This window comes from Sinocyclocheilus anshuiensis, unplaced genomic scaffold (assembly GCF_001515605.1).
Source record: "Sinocyclocheilus anshuiensis isolate Anshui unplaced genomic scaffold, SAMN03320099.WGS_v1.1 scaffold392, whole genome shotgun sequence".
Taxonomy (NCBI): domain Eukaryota; kingdom Metazoa; phylum Chordata; class Actinopteri; order Cypriniformes; family Cyprinidae; genus Sinocyclocheilus; species Sinocyclocheilus anshuiensis.
This window is the reverse complement of record NW_015557091.1, coordinates 5,328,713-5,347,882: the sequence shown is the minus strand read 5'-3', so window position 1 is coordinate 5,347,882 and position 19,170 is coordinate 5,328,713. Positions and strand designations below refer to the sequence as shown.

General features: G+C 35.7%; 1 protein-coding gene across 1 annotated transcript in view; it reads left to right on the top strand.

The window, feature by feature from the left end:
- The window catches only part of LOC107677298 (ephrin type-A receptor 3), a 65,054-nt gene that overhangs the window by 19,969 nt on the left and 25,915 nt on the right, over positions 1–19,170 (top strand). Inside the window, exons 4-7 of the mRNA XM_016472156.1 lie at positions 11,345–11,500; positions 11,638–11,991; positions 15,334–15,446; positions 17,624–17,786. Of these exons, the coding sequence (XP_016327642.1) occupies positions 11,345–11,500; positions 11,638–11,991; positions 15,334–15,446; positions 17,624–17,786 (786 nt within the window). The remainder of the gene's footprint in view (positions 1–11,344; positions 11,501–11,637; positions 11,992–15,333; positions 15,447–17,623; positions 17,787–19,170) is intronic.

Sequence of the window (19,170 nt, the reverse complement as noted above, 5' to 3'; positions counted from 1 at the left end):
GTGTGTGTATATATATATATATATATATATATATATATATATATATATATACTTTTATTTAGCAAGGACATATTAAATTGATTAAAAGTGTCAGTAAAAATACATTTAAATAGCTACAAAAGCTTTCCATTAAAAAAAATGCTGTTCTTTTCAACATTCTATTTAAAAAAGCTTGGCCATCACAGAAGTACATTACATTTTAAAATAAATTCTAAAAGAAAATATTTCCTCTAGTTCTTTTAAATTGTAATAATATTTCATAATCAAATAAATGCAGCCTTGGTGAGCATAAGAAAATTCAAAATTTTTGACCTGTAGTAGTGTATTATGTTATAATAAATATCATATTATATTAAATCATATTATACATTGAAGGAGGGACCCTTGAGACATTTATATTTATACATCTTCATTTGGTGAAAAAAAACACCCTGCTGTATTTAGTTGGTACTGCAGTGAATCCAATCGCAAAACATGCCTGTGGATATTTAGGTCCCATAACACATGAAGCGTGATATACCGTTTCTGCACTGTGGACATACATACATATACTGAATCATTTAATCGTCACTGGTACATGCTGATGATACAGCTCAGTGAACCATGAAGCTGCCTGTTCAACATTCAGCCCAACTCAGTGACCTGAGCGGTTTTCTTCCCCCATATGCTTTTGAGCTCTCTGCATAGCATATTGCTAGCTGCTCATTGCCAGTTTGGAAATGTGTGTATGAGCTGCATCGAGTGCAAGTTTTTCTTCCAACGGAGAAGCTTTTATTGGCGAAGACAGCTTAAGACATCTGCAATAGCCATTTCATTTACCCTTGATGATAATATTATTTCTGGAACAAATTTTTAAAGAAGAAAAAGATGCTCATGTGTAGCTACACTGCCAGCCAGTTTGGATGCGTTCGACTGAATTTATATTTCTCACGATCTTTAAATCCTAATGCTTAAATGCTTGAAATTAGTTTTGTGGACAAATCTAAATTGTGCCTGCATTTAAAATTAAACCTTCACAAAATATTTTTTAATGTCAAAATATTTATTTTAAATTATTTATTTATTTATTTATTTTAATGACTATGTAGAGCTGTATTTCATTTGAATTTAACCATTACTCTAAACTGTAAAAATAATAAAGATTTATGCTGTTTTTATTAGTGGCTTCTAGTTAATCAGTTGCCGACTAAAATGTCTAGCCGTCTCAGCCCTCTATCATACTGTCTACGGCATGTCATCTACCCATTTCTGTACCTCCAGCTGCTGTTCGGATCAATAACACTTTAGTAGCCGATAGTAAACTACATGGAATAACCTGTCAGTGGATGGCAAAGTGCCAATCTGCAATTTAGGCTCACGGTCCAACTGTCATAACACAGACGATTCATGATAGTTGTTTTCTTTCGCGTGCAGTTGTCTCTAAGGTAACTGTAGAACATGTTCGAGTTTCAGATTTCTGGCATGCTGAGATCTGGGCAGAGTAAAATATAAATGACGCCCAAATCAAACGCTGATGGAAAACAAGTGATGGTATCGCTAAGCTATTGACAATTACATAGCGCATAGACTTCATTTCCTTTGATGGTGTCTTCATAGGTTTAAGGGCTGTGGAGTTTTGAGATTTGTGCATTTCTTTCTCAGAAAGCAGTTAAACCGAGATCGTTGTGAGCTCTGCTGGAGAACGTCAGGATGGCTACCAGATGTAGTCTGTGGGTTTTTTTCGTCTAGCTGCTGGGTCTTGGGTGTGGACCCCTGTAGGAAAGACAAACTCCACAGCCAAAGCATCAAAGACTCAGAGCGCCATCAATTATACAGGGACATTGACAGCTTACAGAACTCTAACATTTCATCTAGGGAGTTTAGCACATCGTTGAATGTTCCTTTTCTGTCTACAGGATGAATTTATGAATGTTTTTGCATGCGTTTAGTAGAAGTTGTATTTCACAGTCTGTAAAACTGACAGTCTGGCTTCACAGTTTTTCTTTACTGAAAAGGAAAAATGTTAAGGAAACTAGACATTTCTTCCTCATTCCTCCCAATCACCTGCAGTTTAAAAGTCCCAATAGGCCTATTATTCCTATTTAAAATATGAACATTATGATTTTTATAGAGAAATTCACAAATCACATTATGACAGTAATAGAGGACTGCGATTTTTACAAAGTTTGGTCAAATTAACCATTAAAAAAAACATAATGGGGTCTCAGTCGCTGTTCATGTTCAGTATGGACACTTCTCCCTATGTTTCCCGGCGTTGTGATGTGTTCTTTTCTGATGTTGCCTCACAGTGACATTGTAATGGGATTTGTTTCTGCACCTGTTCTGTCTCTTAATGGCACTCCAACATATTTTTTCAGTGTGTGTGTGTTGAGAAGTAAGCCGGCACGTGGAGGCACCGACACGTGCAACCAACAGTCATCTTGTATTATTTTTTCCAAACTCTTTTAATAATTCATCTGGCGGGCTGCAGATGACAAGAGGGCCTTACGACCAGGAGACACAGTCTGCTGGTTGGCTCAGACTCCTTTATTTAAAGTCAACATAAATCCGTATGGACCCTATTTACTTGATTGCATTTTCCTAGTCTTGTCCATGACTCATTGGTGCACATTAATCCAAATTTAAAAATTGATCTTTGTAATCTTTAATCAAATATCCCTTTGCAAGGATTATTTTATTTTATTTTTTAATTTAATTTAATTTAATTTAATTTAGTTTAGTTTAGTTTTTCCACATTTTATTTAGTTTTATATAATTTAATTATAATTAATTTAATTTTAATTTTAAATTTAATTTTACAATTTTCATTCTTAGGCCACACAAGTTATTGAATGACTATTGAATGATTTTAACAAACTACATTTTTTAGATTTTGGAGTTAAAAGGTTTAATTTAATTTAATTTAATTTAATTTAATTTAATTTAATTTTAATTTAATTTAATTTAATTTAATTTAATTTAATTTTATTTTATTTCTTAGGCAACATGACATTAACTGTTTTTTAACAAACTCTACACTACTTTTTTCCCCCTTGTGGAACATTCCTTTTCACCCAAAAATACATCGGATTTTGGAGTTAAAAGGGGTTTTCACTTCAATTTTAAGGGACAAAAACTTCACTGTGAGCTGTTCTGTTAGAGCGCAACCACGTCTTAGTCATTAAAAGTTCCCACATTTATTCCCACATTGAAAAAAAAAAAGGCGGAGCCACAGGAGAGACAGGAATGAAATATCCAATAGCATTTGCACATGTGTAATGAAATGGAGCCACTATCAATAAAACGAGAGACTGTCTTTTAAGAGGAGCCAGTTTCCAGTGCTAATTCAGAGTCTGGCACTGACTGGTTTAAAGACCTGGTCTACGTTTGTGATTACAGACCTGTACAACCTCACATCTCCCATGCAAATCTGGATTTTACCATCAACCTCTGTGATTATAGAGGAAAATAATTTTCTCAAGCAAAATTCTAGACAGTGGGAGGCTTATTAAATAGATCAATATGAATAAATCTTTTTGATTTTTCATGACACAGAATGTTAAAAGAAAACAGGAGTACGAGGGAGACTTCAGCAGCTATTTTAATGGCTGTTTTGTGTTCAGAAATAATGCATTGCTTTGGAAACTCAGCTTGAAGTAGTTTTATTTTATATTCCTGTGATTTTAAATTGATGTAGTGAGGCTGTAGCTTTGTACACTCACACAGACAGCAAGAAAAAAGGCACGGGTAAGCGGAGAAGAATTCGTTTTTATTGCTACTTTTCTCACATGTATGGATAATCTCTTTTTTATAGCTCTCCACCCAAGAGCTGCGGTCAGAGGCTCCCCCTGCGCCCGCTCTATAGCTCACCCCACTGAAATAACAGCAAGACCGCTGGTCTCCAAACACACCTGCTTTTCATTTCAGCCCTACTGATTACGAAGTCTGCAGGAAAACTGAAGTATTGAGTATGCTGTAAGTTTGAGTAGAACGGACTGGATGCAAACCACATTCAATATGTTGTTCCACAAGTATTGATGCATTTCTAAGATTTAAAAAAAATGTTGTGCATTAGCTCCTTAGAAAGCACTACGGTTATTGTTATGATAGATTTTAATTTATTTTTGATTTTTTATTTTATATTCTCTTTTCATATATTTATTACATTTTATTACGTTTATTTTTATTGATTTTATTGTATTTTTTTTTGTTTTTTTACATTTTATTTATTTATCTTTTTTTTTGTTATTACCTTTCTAGAGTTTTTTACAAATCCGAAACGTAAAAGAATTTTGGCTGTTGGACTATAAAACAAGTGAATAAAAATCCCATAGACTTGCACTGAAGTAGCCGTATCTAGGGACCAGATTTGACTTGGGTAAGTAAGCAGCCACCTACTAACCAAAACACCCTAGCAGCTATGTATAGCTATAGTAGTACGAACAGGTACTTCTCACATTCGTAGAAATCTAGTTATATCGTAAGTGCTTATTGGACGTTTATTTGTATAGGCTCCGCAATCATTCACAAGTGGTTTTATTGTGTGCGTGATTCTTCTTATACTTGGAAAATCTGCTGTAGGTGGAATTGATGGTTAATGGAAAATTGTAGAGCTCCACTTTTGGATCATGATAAAGTTGTCCACCTGGCTTCTACCAGTTATTTCAAAGGATTACGTAAACGTTTTGTCTTTGGCTCAAGTGGACATTATATGCCACTAGGTTGATAGGATGTTCCAGCTAGGTGTACCAGCAAAGCCTGGGAGATTGACTTTGTCACGCTGTGCATGATGGATGGAAAGCGGGAAATAGCCTTTGCAAAGAAAGGGCACTCCAGGGAGATTGAGAGCAGATTGAGAGCAGATTGAGACAAAGGAGAAATCCAGCAGTGGAGATGCTTAAACCCTCTCTTGACACCTCTGAGGTAATTGGATAGGTATTTCGGATGTTGAAGGTAGAATCTGTGTTATGTGACTTTAAGCCATTTGTGCAACCATGGTTATTGGAGAAGCTAAAGTGTTTGACCTCTGAGAAGGTCTGATATCCTCTGTTACTTCTGGGATCAACTCCTTCCATAATCTTCCTGTTTAAAGGGTTAAAGATGAGGTTTAGGCCCAGAACAGGCTGGTTCTGTGTGAATATTGCGAATGACCTTTTAGCTGTGTTCCTAGCGGGTGAGATTTGAGGAAAGTCTGGCTCTACCATTCTCCAGTCGTCAGCCTGGATGGGTTGGATTTTTTTCCTTCTCCAAAAATCAATGCTACATTGCCTAATGGCCAGGGTAAAAATGGCTGAAAAGACTTTAAAAAGTCTCTGCTGTGCAACCGGACGCTAAATCAATACAGCGCTATAATCACCAGAACACTTCCATTCCTGTAGGCGAGATCGAGTTCTGCTAATGTGAAGAACCTTGTTTAGTCTTGTATGTCAAAGGGCTCAGCAGGTCATTTGCTTACCAACAGAAATGCAAACATGGATACCCAAAGACAAATATGCTGAAATACCCTAGAGGCTAACTGTTAGCCTCGATTAGCATGTCATATGGAAAGTGGCACTTTGATATTTAAAAAAAAAAAAATCAGTTTGGCATCAGTGAGTCAAGGTGAGCAAACATCAAAGTCTAGATGTAAGAAACGGAGCTTCACTGATCACTACGCCAACGCTTTCTTGGCGCCTTTTTGGTCAGCCATCAAATTTCATGTTGTATGCATAAAAGAGAATGCTGTATGATTATACTTCAAAATACTAATGTGAGCTAGTCTAGAGGAGCCCATATTTGTCCGTTTGAAGGCCAAGCACATGAAACATGCCTCTGAAGGTTGGCTATTTAAAGTCCTTTGAAAGTGTTTGAGATGCTAACGTTTCTAAGCGCTTTTCTTTGCTTTAGTTTGTACGAATCCTTCGCTACGTGTGGATAAAATTTCACTCTTCAATCCCCCTGGAGTTCTACTATTTAGGTCTTGATTCACACTCGAAGGGAACGTTTTGGAATTATGTTGCCATGGAAACTAGTACATAAGCCTCTCTCCCTAGGTAATAGAATGCGCGGTTTCTGTGGGTACGGGACCCTGCGGTCAGCTTTCCTCTGACCCTACCTTTGCTACGCTGTTCTGCTTTTCTAAGTAGGTCTGCAATGCTGTTAAATTGAATGGGGCACCTGAAGCAGGGATGTCACCCTTACCGTCTCACTCTCCCCCTCAGGGGGGAAGAAAATCTGTCTCTCATATCTGAGAAAAACTCCCTTCATCTTCTTCATTGAAGACTGGTGTACATAGTAGCCTAACTGGATTGACTTGACACGGATGTCATGTTCTTGTTTTAATGTTTTATTTTATTTGTGAAATTGTATTGTCTGTCCTTACAAAAAGTACTGTGGTGATGGCATTGTATTAGATTGTAATATCATGGTATTTTGAAAACATTATTAGATTTATGTTTGATTTAGCCTAAATTTTGTCTCAGATTTTTCCCCCCTTAATTCATGGTAAAATGTGACTTGATTGCAGATATATTGTTAAAATTTGTTTAATAAAAAAGCCTTAATTTTCTTTACATTTAATCTTATTACTGTCTAGGAGATATTAAAATAACAGCAAGATGTTAAAGAGATTTGAGGATTACATTGTTGTATATTAATTTATTATGATTTATACATGGTACACTATATCTCATGTCCCTTATTTTAATTTTAATGTAATTATTTTTTTCTCTTATTTTACGTATTTGTCTTACAATATATAATAGTAAGATGTTTTGGTTTCATTAGTTTTCAATTTTTTCACTTTCCCACTAGTTTTTTTTTAATGAGTTTTCTAGATTTACTTTCTAAGACTTTTCTGAAGTTTCTATTTTAGTTTTAATTTTTAGTATTTTAGGGCTACCAAATTTACTTTATTTTATTTAGTCTTTAAATGCTTTTAAGCTTCAAATAAGTTAAAGTTTTTTCCAGTTGTATTCATTTTTTTTTTAGTTTATTTTTATTTAGTTTTTGTTTTAACTTTTGTTAACGGTAGTAAAGTGGTGTCCCTGATCCATGTGATGGAGAAGGGTCTCTGTTAGCTGTTCAGGTGGTGGGTTGATGTCTATTGATCTGCCTCATTCAATATGAATCTGAGGCTGCAGACAGAATGAGAAATACACTAATAGCAACCATTCGCCCCCATGGACCAGGCATTAAACACACTCTCCAAACATGTCTCTCATCCTCCTCCTCACAGGAAGAAAAAAAAAAAAAATACAAGCGCTCCACTGTTCATTTTTCTCTCGCTTGCGTTCTCTTACTTAATTCCCATGATGGTGCTGCTCTTTCTATCTTTTTGTCTGAAGGTATCATATATAAAAGCTATTGATTATCTTGAGTCAAGGGGACACCAATCACACCAATGTAAATATTTGATAAGGAAGCCATCTGAAATCTCTCTGAGATGTTCCACTCTTCTGTCTTCTGCTCATGAGCAAAAGTACGATCTCAGTATGTTCTGTTTTACATCGATTATTTTCCTCTCCCATCAATAATTTGTTGACATTTTGTTCTCAATGTAAAATTAATAACTTTGATTTTGGTGGACAAAAGTTTTTCAAATATTAATAAAAAGTGAAGAAATGTTTTAAATGTTTTTTATATATTCGAGACATGTTCATCATAAAAGAGGTGTATTCAGGGCATGTATTGCATTTTTAATGTTTTGAATAAATTAATAGAAAATGAGTGTAATTGATTAATAGCTTGGCTATACCAGCACCAAACCAGCATAAACCATCATTTTGTTTGACTAAATTAAGATTTCATTATGGTGGACTCACCTTGCTGGAGGATGTTTTCAAGCTCTGATGATCTCAGATAGACCAATTAATCTAGAGCTTTTCTGCTCTCCACTTAGGGGCAAATTGCTTCTCCTGGATCTGTCCTTCACAGCTTTCCATATCCTCTAACATACTTTCATTTGCGGTTAGCAGGCGTAGTGGAAATCTGCCTTGTTGCTATTGCTCTGGCTTTGACACACTAGACCTGTTGGGTTCCACAAAAGGCCGGGCTTTCCAAGTGCTTTCTGGTTTGGCACTGAACACCGAGAGGGTGCAAAACCATAATACACACATGCCGTTTCATTTTAGGCTTTGTTCCAAACCACCATGGAGACTTTACACCTCTTACCTCACGCTGACCATCAGAGGTGATGGAGACACAATCGCACGCTCTTCAGGTCTTAGTATATCAGTGTTTTTACACCCCATGCAGCAGAACTTCACCTCATAACGCTGAAAACTACGTTTTAACTCTACATTAACATTAATGTTTTTTTTTTTATGTTTTTATTTAGGTCAGTGAATACTCCCAGATTTGTGCCAGAATTCAGTAAGCCTGTTAGCATAAAGCTTTAGTTAGTACAGCAGTGTAGACATTTGGGAAAAGGGCTTTTTGTGTATTTCCACATCTGTGTATATACTCCTTTTGTACAGAAAAGCAGGAACTATGTAGCACATTGAGCTCTGGCTTTAAAAAACAATGGCTTTTTGTATATTTGTGGTCATGTGGATTAAGACATTTCTGTAAATATAAGGAGAGCATGGCTAGATAACAAAATACAGTCAGCGTGACACTGAGAAAGGATAGATTTAGTAATTTCACACTGGGGAAGAATGAAAAAATAGGCATTTTTCCTGTTAAGAGCAGTATTAATTCTGCTGGTCCCGATTGCCTCTCGGCAGATTGAAGTAAAGCATTTAGAGCAAATTCTTGTTCCTTTAATCTCTCAGAAAGATCTCCCATTGAGAGGGTCTTATCTTTACTAAAGCATTATCTGTTTCATGTTTTCTCACTCTGTGTGTGTGTGTGTGTATGATGCTGTGTTTGTGTGGCTGTGTTAATGGCTTTAGATTAAGATAGATGGTGAAATCTTTGTCATTCGTGTTGAAGAAAGCCTAACTGAAATTCTTTTTAGGCCAAAATATTAAATAACAAAAATAAACTGGACTGGTCAGAAAGAATATGGCATTTTACATGACTTTATCTCTCATTAAAAGACACATCTGCTCATGTTTTGACTCATTTGACCTTTTCACGCTTCATACTGGCAATAAACCGCTGTTGATTGGTTGGTGGGGAACTGAAAGATGCTGATTAATTAATTAAGAGGGACAGCGGTCTTATTGATTATGAAACATCTCCGGCCGTTAATTAATGGTAATGTGGTGTTAAATCAGAGCATCAGTTAATGGATTGAGGTCAAGAATGTGAGTGTAAATTCTAAAGTGTGCAATGTAATTCTTTTTCTATTGCTATTGAATATTAATGGGATTTTTCTGGCCCCTGTATTGAACATCATGTTGGAAAAAAGTCTATATATATTAGTAATTTATTGTAATGATATTTCTGATTTTTAATATTTAATAAAATATATATCATAACATAACAATGTTATGAAATATTTTATATTAATTTTTTTTTTGTAATTATCATTTCAATACATAATAATCATAGTAATATATAGTAATATATAATAATTGTAGTAATTTATTGTGTGTGTGTATATAGAGTGGTGAATGACCATGGTGAATATTAACTTCTCTAATGAAGTTGTCTTGGAGCACAAGACAGCATCTGTGTTTGAGTTATTAACTACAGTGTAGGTTGACTCACTTAACGTTGCTAAATTTACAAGCAACACCTCTCAAAACTATATCCACCTCTAACTGCTTCTCAAAGCTGCCGTCACTCTACACTCCATTAGCACGGTCCAAAGTTCAGTATCATTGCTTTGAAAAGCCTCTCCTGAAAAGGGAAATATGTTGGAGGCATTGTGCTGTGGCTGATAAGAACTGACATGTTTGGGATGTGTTTGCAGAAATATAGGGTTTGCTTTTAGTTCAGGGGTAACATGGGAGTCTGGCATGGTGTCCCTGAGGGAAAGTGCTCTAATGCGCGCGCACACACACACACACACACACACACACACACACACACACACCCACACCAATCACACTCACTCAGCTCCAACTTAACCCAGGCCCCACACACACAGAAAACATGGCCACCACGTGCCTCCAGTCAGGCTAATGCTGCAGCGGGATGTTAGTTATGCCTCGCTGGAGGAGGTGACGAGAGCTGATAGGAAACCTCCCTCAGATAACATCACATAACTCATCTCTTCAGATTGCTTCTTTATTTTTTTCCCATTTTTAAACGAAAAAAAATAACTTATAACCTACACTTGCTGACTAATGGAAGTCAAGCGTAAGGTTTCTTGCTTCAAGATCAGTCATAATGTAGTTTTACTTGAACCCTTTTTTCACTTGATTGTATTATTAGTACACAACAGCTGTGCTTGCTACTGTGACTTTAAGAATCTCTATATTCAAATGACCTAATTTTTAATTTGATAAACACCAGCGTGTGTGTATTTCCCTTTTCAGAAGGAAATGGATGGAAGGATAGTTATTATACATACATATGTATATATCTAATTTTGTGTGTTTTTTATATTTTTTCTCAAGTAATAATTGAAGTGATTTATTGTAATGATTTTTTAAAAGTTTTATATAAAAATATATCAGAAATATAATTACAATAAATTTCTTATTATAAGAAATAGTTAAACAAGTATGTGTGTGTATATATGTACAGTATAAGTGTATATACAGTTGAAGTCAAAAGTTTACATACACCTTGCAGAATCTGCAAATACTGTAGTTAATTACTTTACCAAAATAAGAGGGATCATACCAAATGCATGCTATTGTTTATTTAGTACTGACCTGAATAAGATATTTCACACAAAAGATGTTTACATATAGTCCACAAGAGAAATAATGTAATAGTTAATATAATAATAATAGTTGAATTTATAAAAATGACCCCATTCAAAAGTTTACATCCCCTTGATTCTTAATACTGTGTTCTTATCTGAATGATCCACAGCTGTGTTTTTTTGTTTAGTGATAGTTGTTCATGAGTCCCTTGTTTGTCCTGAACAGTTAAACTGCCTGCTGTTCTTCAGAAAAATCCTTCAGGTCCCACAAATTCTTTGGTTTTCCAGCATTTTTGTGTATTTGAAAATAGAACCCTTTCCAACAATGACTGTATGATTTTGAGATCCATCTTTTCACACTGAGGTACTCATATGCAACTATTACATAAGGTTCAAACGCTCACTGATGCTCCAGGAGGAAAAAACAGGCATTAAGAGCCAGGGGGTGAAAACTTTTGAACAGAATGGAGATGTGTACTTGTGTACATCTATCTGTCTTTTAATATTTAATATTTATTATCTATACTTTTATATATTATATATAATTTATGTAATTTATTACAATAGTAATTTTTCTGAATATGAATACAATCACATTTTTTCCCCCTTCTTCTTCGATAGCATGTCGGTCAGGCTTCTACAAGGCCTCTGCTATGGATGCGTACTGCGTGAAGTGCCCCCCACATAGCTACTCCCACCAGGACAAGGCCTCTGAGTGTGTGTGTGAGAGAGGCTTCTACAGGGCCGAATTGGACCCTCGCTCTATGGCTTGCACAAGTAAGCTAAGGATCTTGTGGCTTCCTAAATATTAATAAAAATAAAGCATTGACACATCCAGTTCATTATTGTGTTTTGATTATTTGATTTGGTTAAGTGCTCAACTGATGTGCTGTACTTGTGTGTACGTTCATCAGGACCACCTTCGGCACCCGGCAATCCCATTTCCATGGTGAACGAGACTGCAGTCACACTAGAATGGAGTCCTCCTCATGAAAGTGGTGGACGTGGAGATGTCACCTACAGTGTCCACTGCAGGAAGTGCTCTGGAGAAGCAGGGGGTGCAGGAGACCGTGAAAAGTGCGTTCCCTGTGGTAGCGGTCCGCATTTCAACCCCAGGCAGTTTGGCTTGACGCACCCCAGAGTTCTGGTCACAGAACTGCAGCCTCATACCAATTACACCTTCAACATTGAAGCCCTGAACGGAGTGTCAGATCTCAGCCCCAGTCCACGTCAACTAGTGTCCGTCAACGTCACCACCAGTCAGACAGGTGAGATGTCACACATCTAAATTCGGTGTTTCTCTATTTAACGATTTTTCTGCTTATTTAGTAGCCTCTGATTTTCAAAGCTGGTGTCTGAAGGCTAATTTCTGCAATTAGCAGACACTTTCAGTTTTTTCTTTAATTAATTTTTTTAATAAATTATTGCAGTTATTTTATCATGTTAACTACTGAGTTTTAAGATAAAAAAAATAGAAGCCAAATCTTGAAACTAATCTTGTATGAATACATTCAACTAATTTTTTTAGTTTATTTATTTTAATTATTTTAATTAATTAATTAATTAATTAATTTATATATTATATTATATTATATTATATTATATTATATTATATTATACTTCTCTAAATATATTATATGTGACCCTGGAGCACAAAACCAGTCATAATTAGCATGGGTATATTTGTAGCTATAGCCAACAATACATTGTATGGGTCAAAATTATCGATTTTTCTTTTATGCCAAAAATCATTAGGACATTAAGTAAAGATCACGTTCCATGAAGATATTTTGTAAATTTCCTACTGTAAATATATCAAAACTTAGATTTTTGTCATAACTTTAAATATTTGATTAGTAATATGCATTGCTAAGAACTTAATTTGGACAACTTAAAAGGCGATTTTCTCAGTATTTAGATTTTTTTGCTCCCTCAGATTCCAGATTTTCATATATTGTCCTATTCTAACAAACCATACATCAATGGAAATCTTATTTATTCAGCTTTCGGATGATGTATAAATCTCAATTTAAAAAAATTGACCCTTATGACTGGTTTTGTGGTCCAGGGTCACATATTACATTTAAAATTGGTATATAATATCAACAATATAATATATAATAAACTATACAATACATAATATTAATGTCATAGTTTATACATATATAAAGTAATATTTTAATAAATCATTAAATGCAAATTCAATCAGAAATATAATTATTTATTTGGTAATATCACATTTTAAATTTTAATGTACAGTATTAATGAGCTCTTTATACATGAAAATTTAAAGCTGTCTTCATTTCCTATGAAGGGGTATCTCGTAAGGTGATGGTTATATATGATAGACCTTGGCATCAAAAGTCTGAAACCCTTTGTTCTAAATATTATGAACATTTTACAAGGACATACAATATTTTTTCCTTTTTTTGGGCCTCTTCATTTGATTCATACAAAAAAAAGGCATGATATGTGACGCAGGTATATTTTATAATTGGCTGTCAGGAGGGTCAGGGATATGTAGTATTCGTTATCCTTTGAAAGCTTTAAACATCCTCAGTTACACATTTTTCTGCTTGTGCTCGTAAATCTCTGAAGCTTTAGTCAAAATTTTTGTCTCCTGCTTCCTGCCTTTGAATTTTACACGGGTGTGCTGTGCTTCAGTGGGTTCTCTTATATCTCGCCTGACCTTTAAACCCGCACTCTGTGAGCACCTCGAAGCCTGTCATTGGTCGAGAGGAGGGACGAGCTCTCCTGATCCTGTGGTTAAGTATGATTCAGCCCCTCAGAGAACAAGAGCGAGAGCGAGACAGGCAGGAGCGAGAGGCAGCGTAATGAGAAGCCTGAGAGGAGAGTTACCCAGGATGCCCGGATCAACAGCCCTTTGCTCTTATGAGAGCTGACATGCCTGTAACCGTGGAAACGCCACTAGTGGGTGGGGACTGATTGAGGTATACGTAACTCTGATTGGCCTGTATTTCGAATGCTCGGCCTCTGGTCCACACCGCTTGAAATATTCAAGAGACAATCCGCCGTGTGTCGAGAGGAGACTTCTGGGATGATGTAGTGCTTGTATTTGCATGCATGTTTTGCATGATTCGGATATTGACTGATGTTTCGGCGCACATCTTTCATCGGCAGGTGTGCGAGAGATAACAAACAGAATATTTATAAATGCAAATTCTGAGGAGACATAAAGTGACGAATACATCAAATAAAGCTGACAGATTCACGACTTCCTAAGAACTGAATGCAGAGCATTTTAATGCTACATATATGAATGTGTAACGCAAGTTAGATGGTACAGGAAGTATTTACATTGATCTTCTGTGTTAAAGACAATGTGAAATCGAAATGGAGAGTATTTATTTAATAAAATGTGAAATTTGCACTATTTACATTAATGTTTTTGATTTTGGGATCAGTTAAATGCTTTTTATTTAAAAATGATTTTATTCAGCAAGTAAATTGATCAAAAATGACAGTAAAGACATATAATATTACAAAAAACATCTATTTAGAGTAAATGCCGTTCTTTTGAACTCTATTCATTAAACAATGCTGAAAATGCATCAGTTTCCACAAAAATATTAAGCTGTTTTTCACAAAAATAAATGTTTTTCTTGAGCACCAAATCAGCGTATTAGATTGATTTCTGATGGATCATGTAACAGTAAATACTGGAGTAATGGCTACCAAAAATTCAGCTTTGGCATCACAGGAATAAATTACATTTTAAACTATATTAGAAATAGAAAAACATTGTTTTAAATTGTAGTAATATTCCACATTACTGTTTTGATCAAATACATGCAGCCTTGGTGAACATAAGAGACTTCTTTCAAAAACATGAAAATTACCCCAAATTTTAGTGTATGAGGGCAAAAGGCAAAAAAGTTCAAGTTTTATCAATTTATTATTATTGCTCACCATATTAATATTTAGATTGTGGTGTTCACATAATGGTCAGATCATGTTGGCTATATATAAATGCATTATTGTCCTGTTTTAACTGTTTAACTCACCTCCTACATCTTTTCCTGTGATATTTTGAGACACTTTTCTTTCATTACTCTGAACTGAAGCATGTCTGTTCTTTATCTGTGAACCGAACACATGCTGGGATATCAGCGTAGCTGTTTGTTTATCACTTTAGGAGTGTTTGTGTGCGTACGGCAGTTAGCGGTGTCGCTGTGTCAGCGCCACGCAGCAGATCAGAGTACGCAGAGTTAAGACTCGCACAGCTCATTAAAGATCGAAACGTCAGCTCCTTCATTCATCACTAGCGACCGGGGCCCAAAACGGAGGCCCTCGTTTGTACTCACAATCTGACACCATCATTAGCACCTCTGTCTCTCTCTCTTTCCGCTCAGGGCGGCTCGTGAACACTGCTGTTGTATGAATAGAAGGGCTGAGGTGCTCTGGCTGCGTGCCAGCAATGTAGTATGGGGTGAAAATGACTCACTACACACGCAGAATAATTTATCACTCCCGAAAAAGACAAGACGCGCTCCGCCAGCCCTCTCATACTCTTTAATTAGAAGTGTAATTAATCCTCCTCTTTTACATGGAAATCAATCTCAATTCATCTCTCTCTCTTTCTTTTTCAGTGAGCGTCATCTTAAAGGAAAGGAAGGGCACCGACAGTGTAACGCTGGCATGGCAGGGTCCAGAAACTTCTGACGGGACCGTAGTGGAATATGAAGTCACCTATTATGAAAAGGTTAGATGCTTTGGTGTACGCTGATCTTCATGACCTTTTGGCCCTATGTGAGTCCTTCTTGCACTGATTGGACATATGGCAGCTCACTTTTATCGTTCCCTGGGGAGAGACTGTAATGTTAACACAGACATGCTTCATTCGGTCCCAATTAACATTCATGGATCTCCTGTCTGCCAAAAACCTTTGAGGTTGTCACATTTTAGACTTGATGACATTATTGTCCTGAACAAAGTACAGAGACTTTGTTCAAACGGGCAGCAAAAATCAAATTTTTACTTCATCCAACTCAAACCCGTTTCGTTTTTTAGTCTGAACAGACAGAAAAACACATGAAATCTGATATTTTTACAAATCCATATGCGATTGTTTGAAATCCGATTAAAACCTTGTCCATGTGTGGTTTGAAATCCAATTAAATTAAGATTATCATTCTAAATGATCAAATCTGATTTCAAGTAGTTTTTCTGACATCTTCATTTGAGACATATTGCGTATTGTACGAATAGAAGGGCAATATATATTACACATATTGTGTAATATATGTCATATTAAGTGTGCAATATTGTTGGCAACTGGGTCTGAATAGTAAATAATGTGACATACTATGTAGTGAGGCAATTTTTTATGGCCTGTGTAACTGATAAATACACATTAAAATTCTATTGTAATATTAAATATATGAAATATATATTAAAATTGTACTTGGGAAATTTAGTATTCCAGATTTTCCCTATTTTTTTTCTTCACTGGCAGATACTCATTCATATAACCAATAAATATATATTAAAATTCTATTCTAATATTAAATGAAAACAAATATATATTTTAAAATTCTACTTCATTAAAATACAATGTTTTCCTCACCTTTTTTCTTCACTGGCACATTTTATGGCCTATAACCAATAAATATATATTAGAATTGCTTTCTAATATTAAGTATATATTACATTTTTTATTATATTTAAATACTATTCTATACAATTGTGTCTAAGTAATTAAAAATACAATTTAAAATCAATTATTTTAAATGTGTGTATATACACTACAGGTAAGGCATCACAATATTATAATGTGCCATATGAAAAATGCATATTAATTACAAGATATACTAAAGATTATATTTAACAGTGTTAAACTGTTAAGATGAACTCAAAGTGATTGTTAGATGCACACAAATGTTATGTAAATGTAAAAAAATAGCAGAAATGAGCATGCACAGTTAAATATATCTCCAATATAATTCAATTACTGATATGGTACAGATGTATATCTAGTGCGAACTGCTTTCTGCAGTGACATTTCTAAACACAGGGTAAGTGATTTCATGCAGTCAGTTGTTTAGATCCCTCGGTGACACCCCCCTGTACCACTGTACTTGGCTGTGTGGCATGAAAACAGGGTGATGGGTAATTATTATGGTTTATTCAGGTGATCATGGACTATGTGGCTTTTAGATGGAGTGCACAGATGGACAGGCTTGGCTGCTGCTGTGTCCGCGATACGTTTGATGCCGCCTGTTTGGCCCATCTTAGATTTAATAGCACCACAGGAAATATGGCAATCCCTCTCTTACAGAGCGTGGCGTTCCTGTCTGGAACGTTAGATTTCCCTAAGCGAGCTGCCACGTGCCTCTTTAGTGAAGGGCTTACATGAAGGAAGATGAATGGATATCGATAAGCTGTGAAATATTAACATGAGCACACTGTACGGAATTCTCCTTAGGATTAGACAATGAGAATTGGACAATGAGGCGACAGATCCAAGTCAATAGGATTGATGTAATTTATCTGGATAAATTCCAGTTACTGGAAGCCGAAAAGCTGTTAGGCCCTTAAAAATGCAGAAATCTGCGGTTTCTTTTCAGTTCAATCCGTCTATGTGAAAAGCATTGTGTTAGCCATTGGCAGGAGGTGCTTGAATGAGCACTAAATTCCATCTGAGCTAATTGCTAATTGGCAATTGACTGATTTGAATCCAATCTGCATGCTTTGTGTTCTTGTTCTTCGTTTTTTCTGTGAATGTGAGTCGATGCATTATGGATGATTCGACAAAGTTCATCTAGACTCCTGGGGTTTGCAGGACAGGAAGGGATTCAGGTATCATTGTGAGGGATCGAGACATCTGTCTTCATTGAAAGCAGCCCTGTTCACTTATCATTCCATTCTTTCCTACTATAGAACCAGCAGGATCAGAACTACACTGTGCTGAAGACCAAATCCAACAGTATGACGGTGGATGGACTCAAGCCGGGAACCACATACATCTTCCGGATTCGAGCCCGTACAGATGGAGGCTATGGGAACTACAGGGGAGAAATTGAGTTGGAGACAAGCCATGAAGGCGAGTAAAAACCATCCTTCATGCACCTTCATAAACCATCCAGAAATGTTTTACCTGTTTAAGATCCCTTGCTTCCAGCAGTGAAGACCTCCTTTACTTCCTGGTGATTGGCCACAGTGTTCTCCTCTAGTTTTAGAGAACTGACTGTGAAATCTATCCCTGAAATTGTCACTTTAAAATGGACAGTTCTGCTCCTGGATGCTGATTGGTTGATACCATATGTGCCAATTGCACAATATAGTTTTATTGCACAAAACACTCGTTCACCATATCACTACTGAAATTGCTTACATGTCAGACTATATCCAATAGCAAAAGGATATTGTTTAATGAATTTGCTGCAAAATAACATTCTAATGAAATTTTGTGTGCTTAAGAATTCTCAATAAGGCACTTCAATTGAACTCTATTGTGCTAAATTGCCAGCTTACGGTTAGGCCAATGAGCCACATCATGTAAGAATTGTATATTGTGATTATTATTAAAAATATAATTATTTATTGAATATTTGCTTTTTTATTATATTGCTGATGCTTCATTAAAGTAATAAGCCTCTAAAATGACAGAAAATTGTAATAAGGCATGCATTACAATTTTAACATGGTTAGTTTTATTCTTTATTAGAAACCCATTTACAGTGTCCTTGATTTTGTAGATACCTCTATAATTTCTGACTTTGTAAGTGCCACCAAACCCCCGATTTCTTATTCACAGCTGAATATCTTCATATTTTCAAGGACATTTGTTTCGGCCAAACTGTAACCTGTGTCACACGCATGTATTTCTCCATCACATGCCACTGATTGAATTTCCGATCCGCTGCGCGCATTGAAAGAGGCTGTGCAATATTCATACATGTGAACACGTTCAATTAGTCCCCTGAGATAGACGAGGCTCCTCACGCGCTGCAGTTTGCTCTCTTGCTGCGGTGTTTGAAGTCTGAACATGTAGATTTTCTGTCAGTGTTCCTCTGAAGTGTGAGCAGCTTCAGCTGAAAGTAGGCAGATGCCCCACTGTGTTTGTCTCATAGTTTGTGTACCATATGGGACACGCCACCATTCTGTGTGCATAATTAGAGGGACGCTTTCTTAAATCTTTTTATTGGAACATTATCTGGAAAAATTCAGCTTATTTTACATCCCTTTCTTTGTTTACTAAAATATTAGTCATAATTATTTTTGTTTGTGATATAACACTTGTTAATGATGTCAGAATAGTTGCCATGGTATTAATAAAGCATTTTTAACAGTTTCTAATTGTGTTTACTATGTGGTACTATTTTCTTAATTAGTACCACATAGCTTAGACATAGATTGGTAGGTAACAGTAAATATTAATGTATTAAATAATTTTAAAACAGCATATTTGTACTTTTAAACATTTT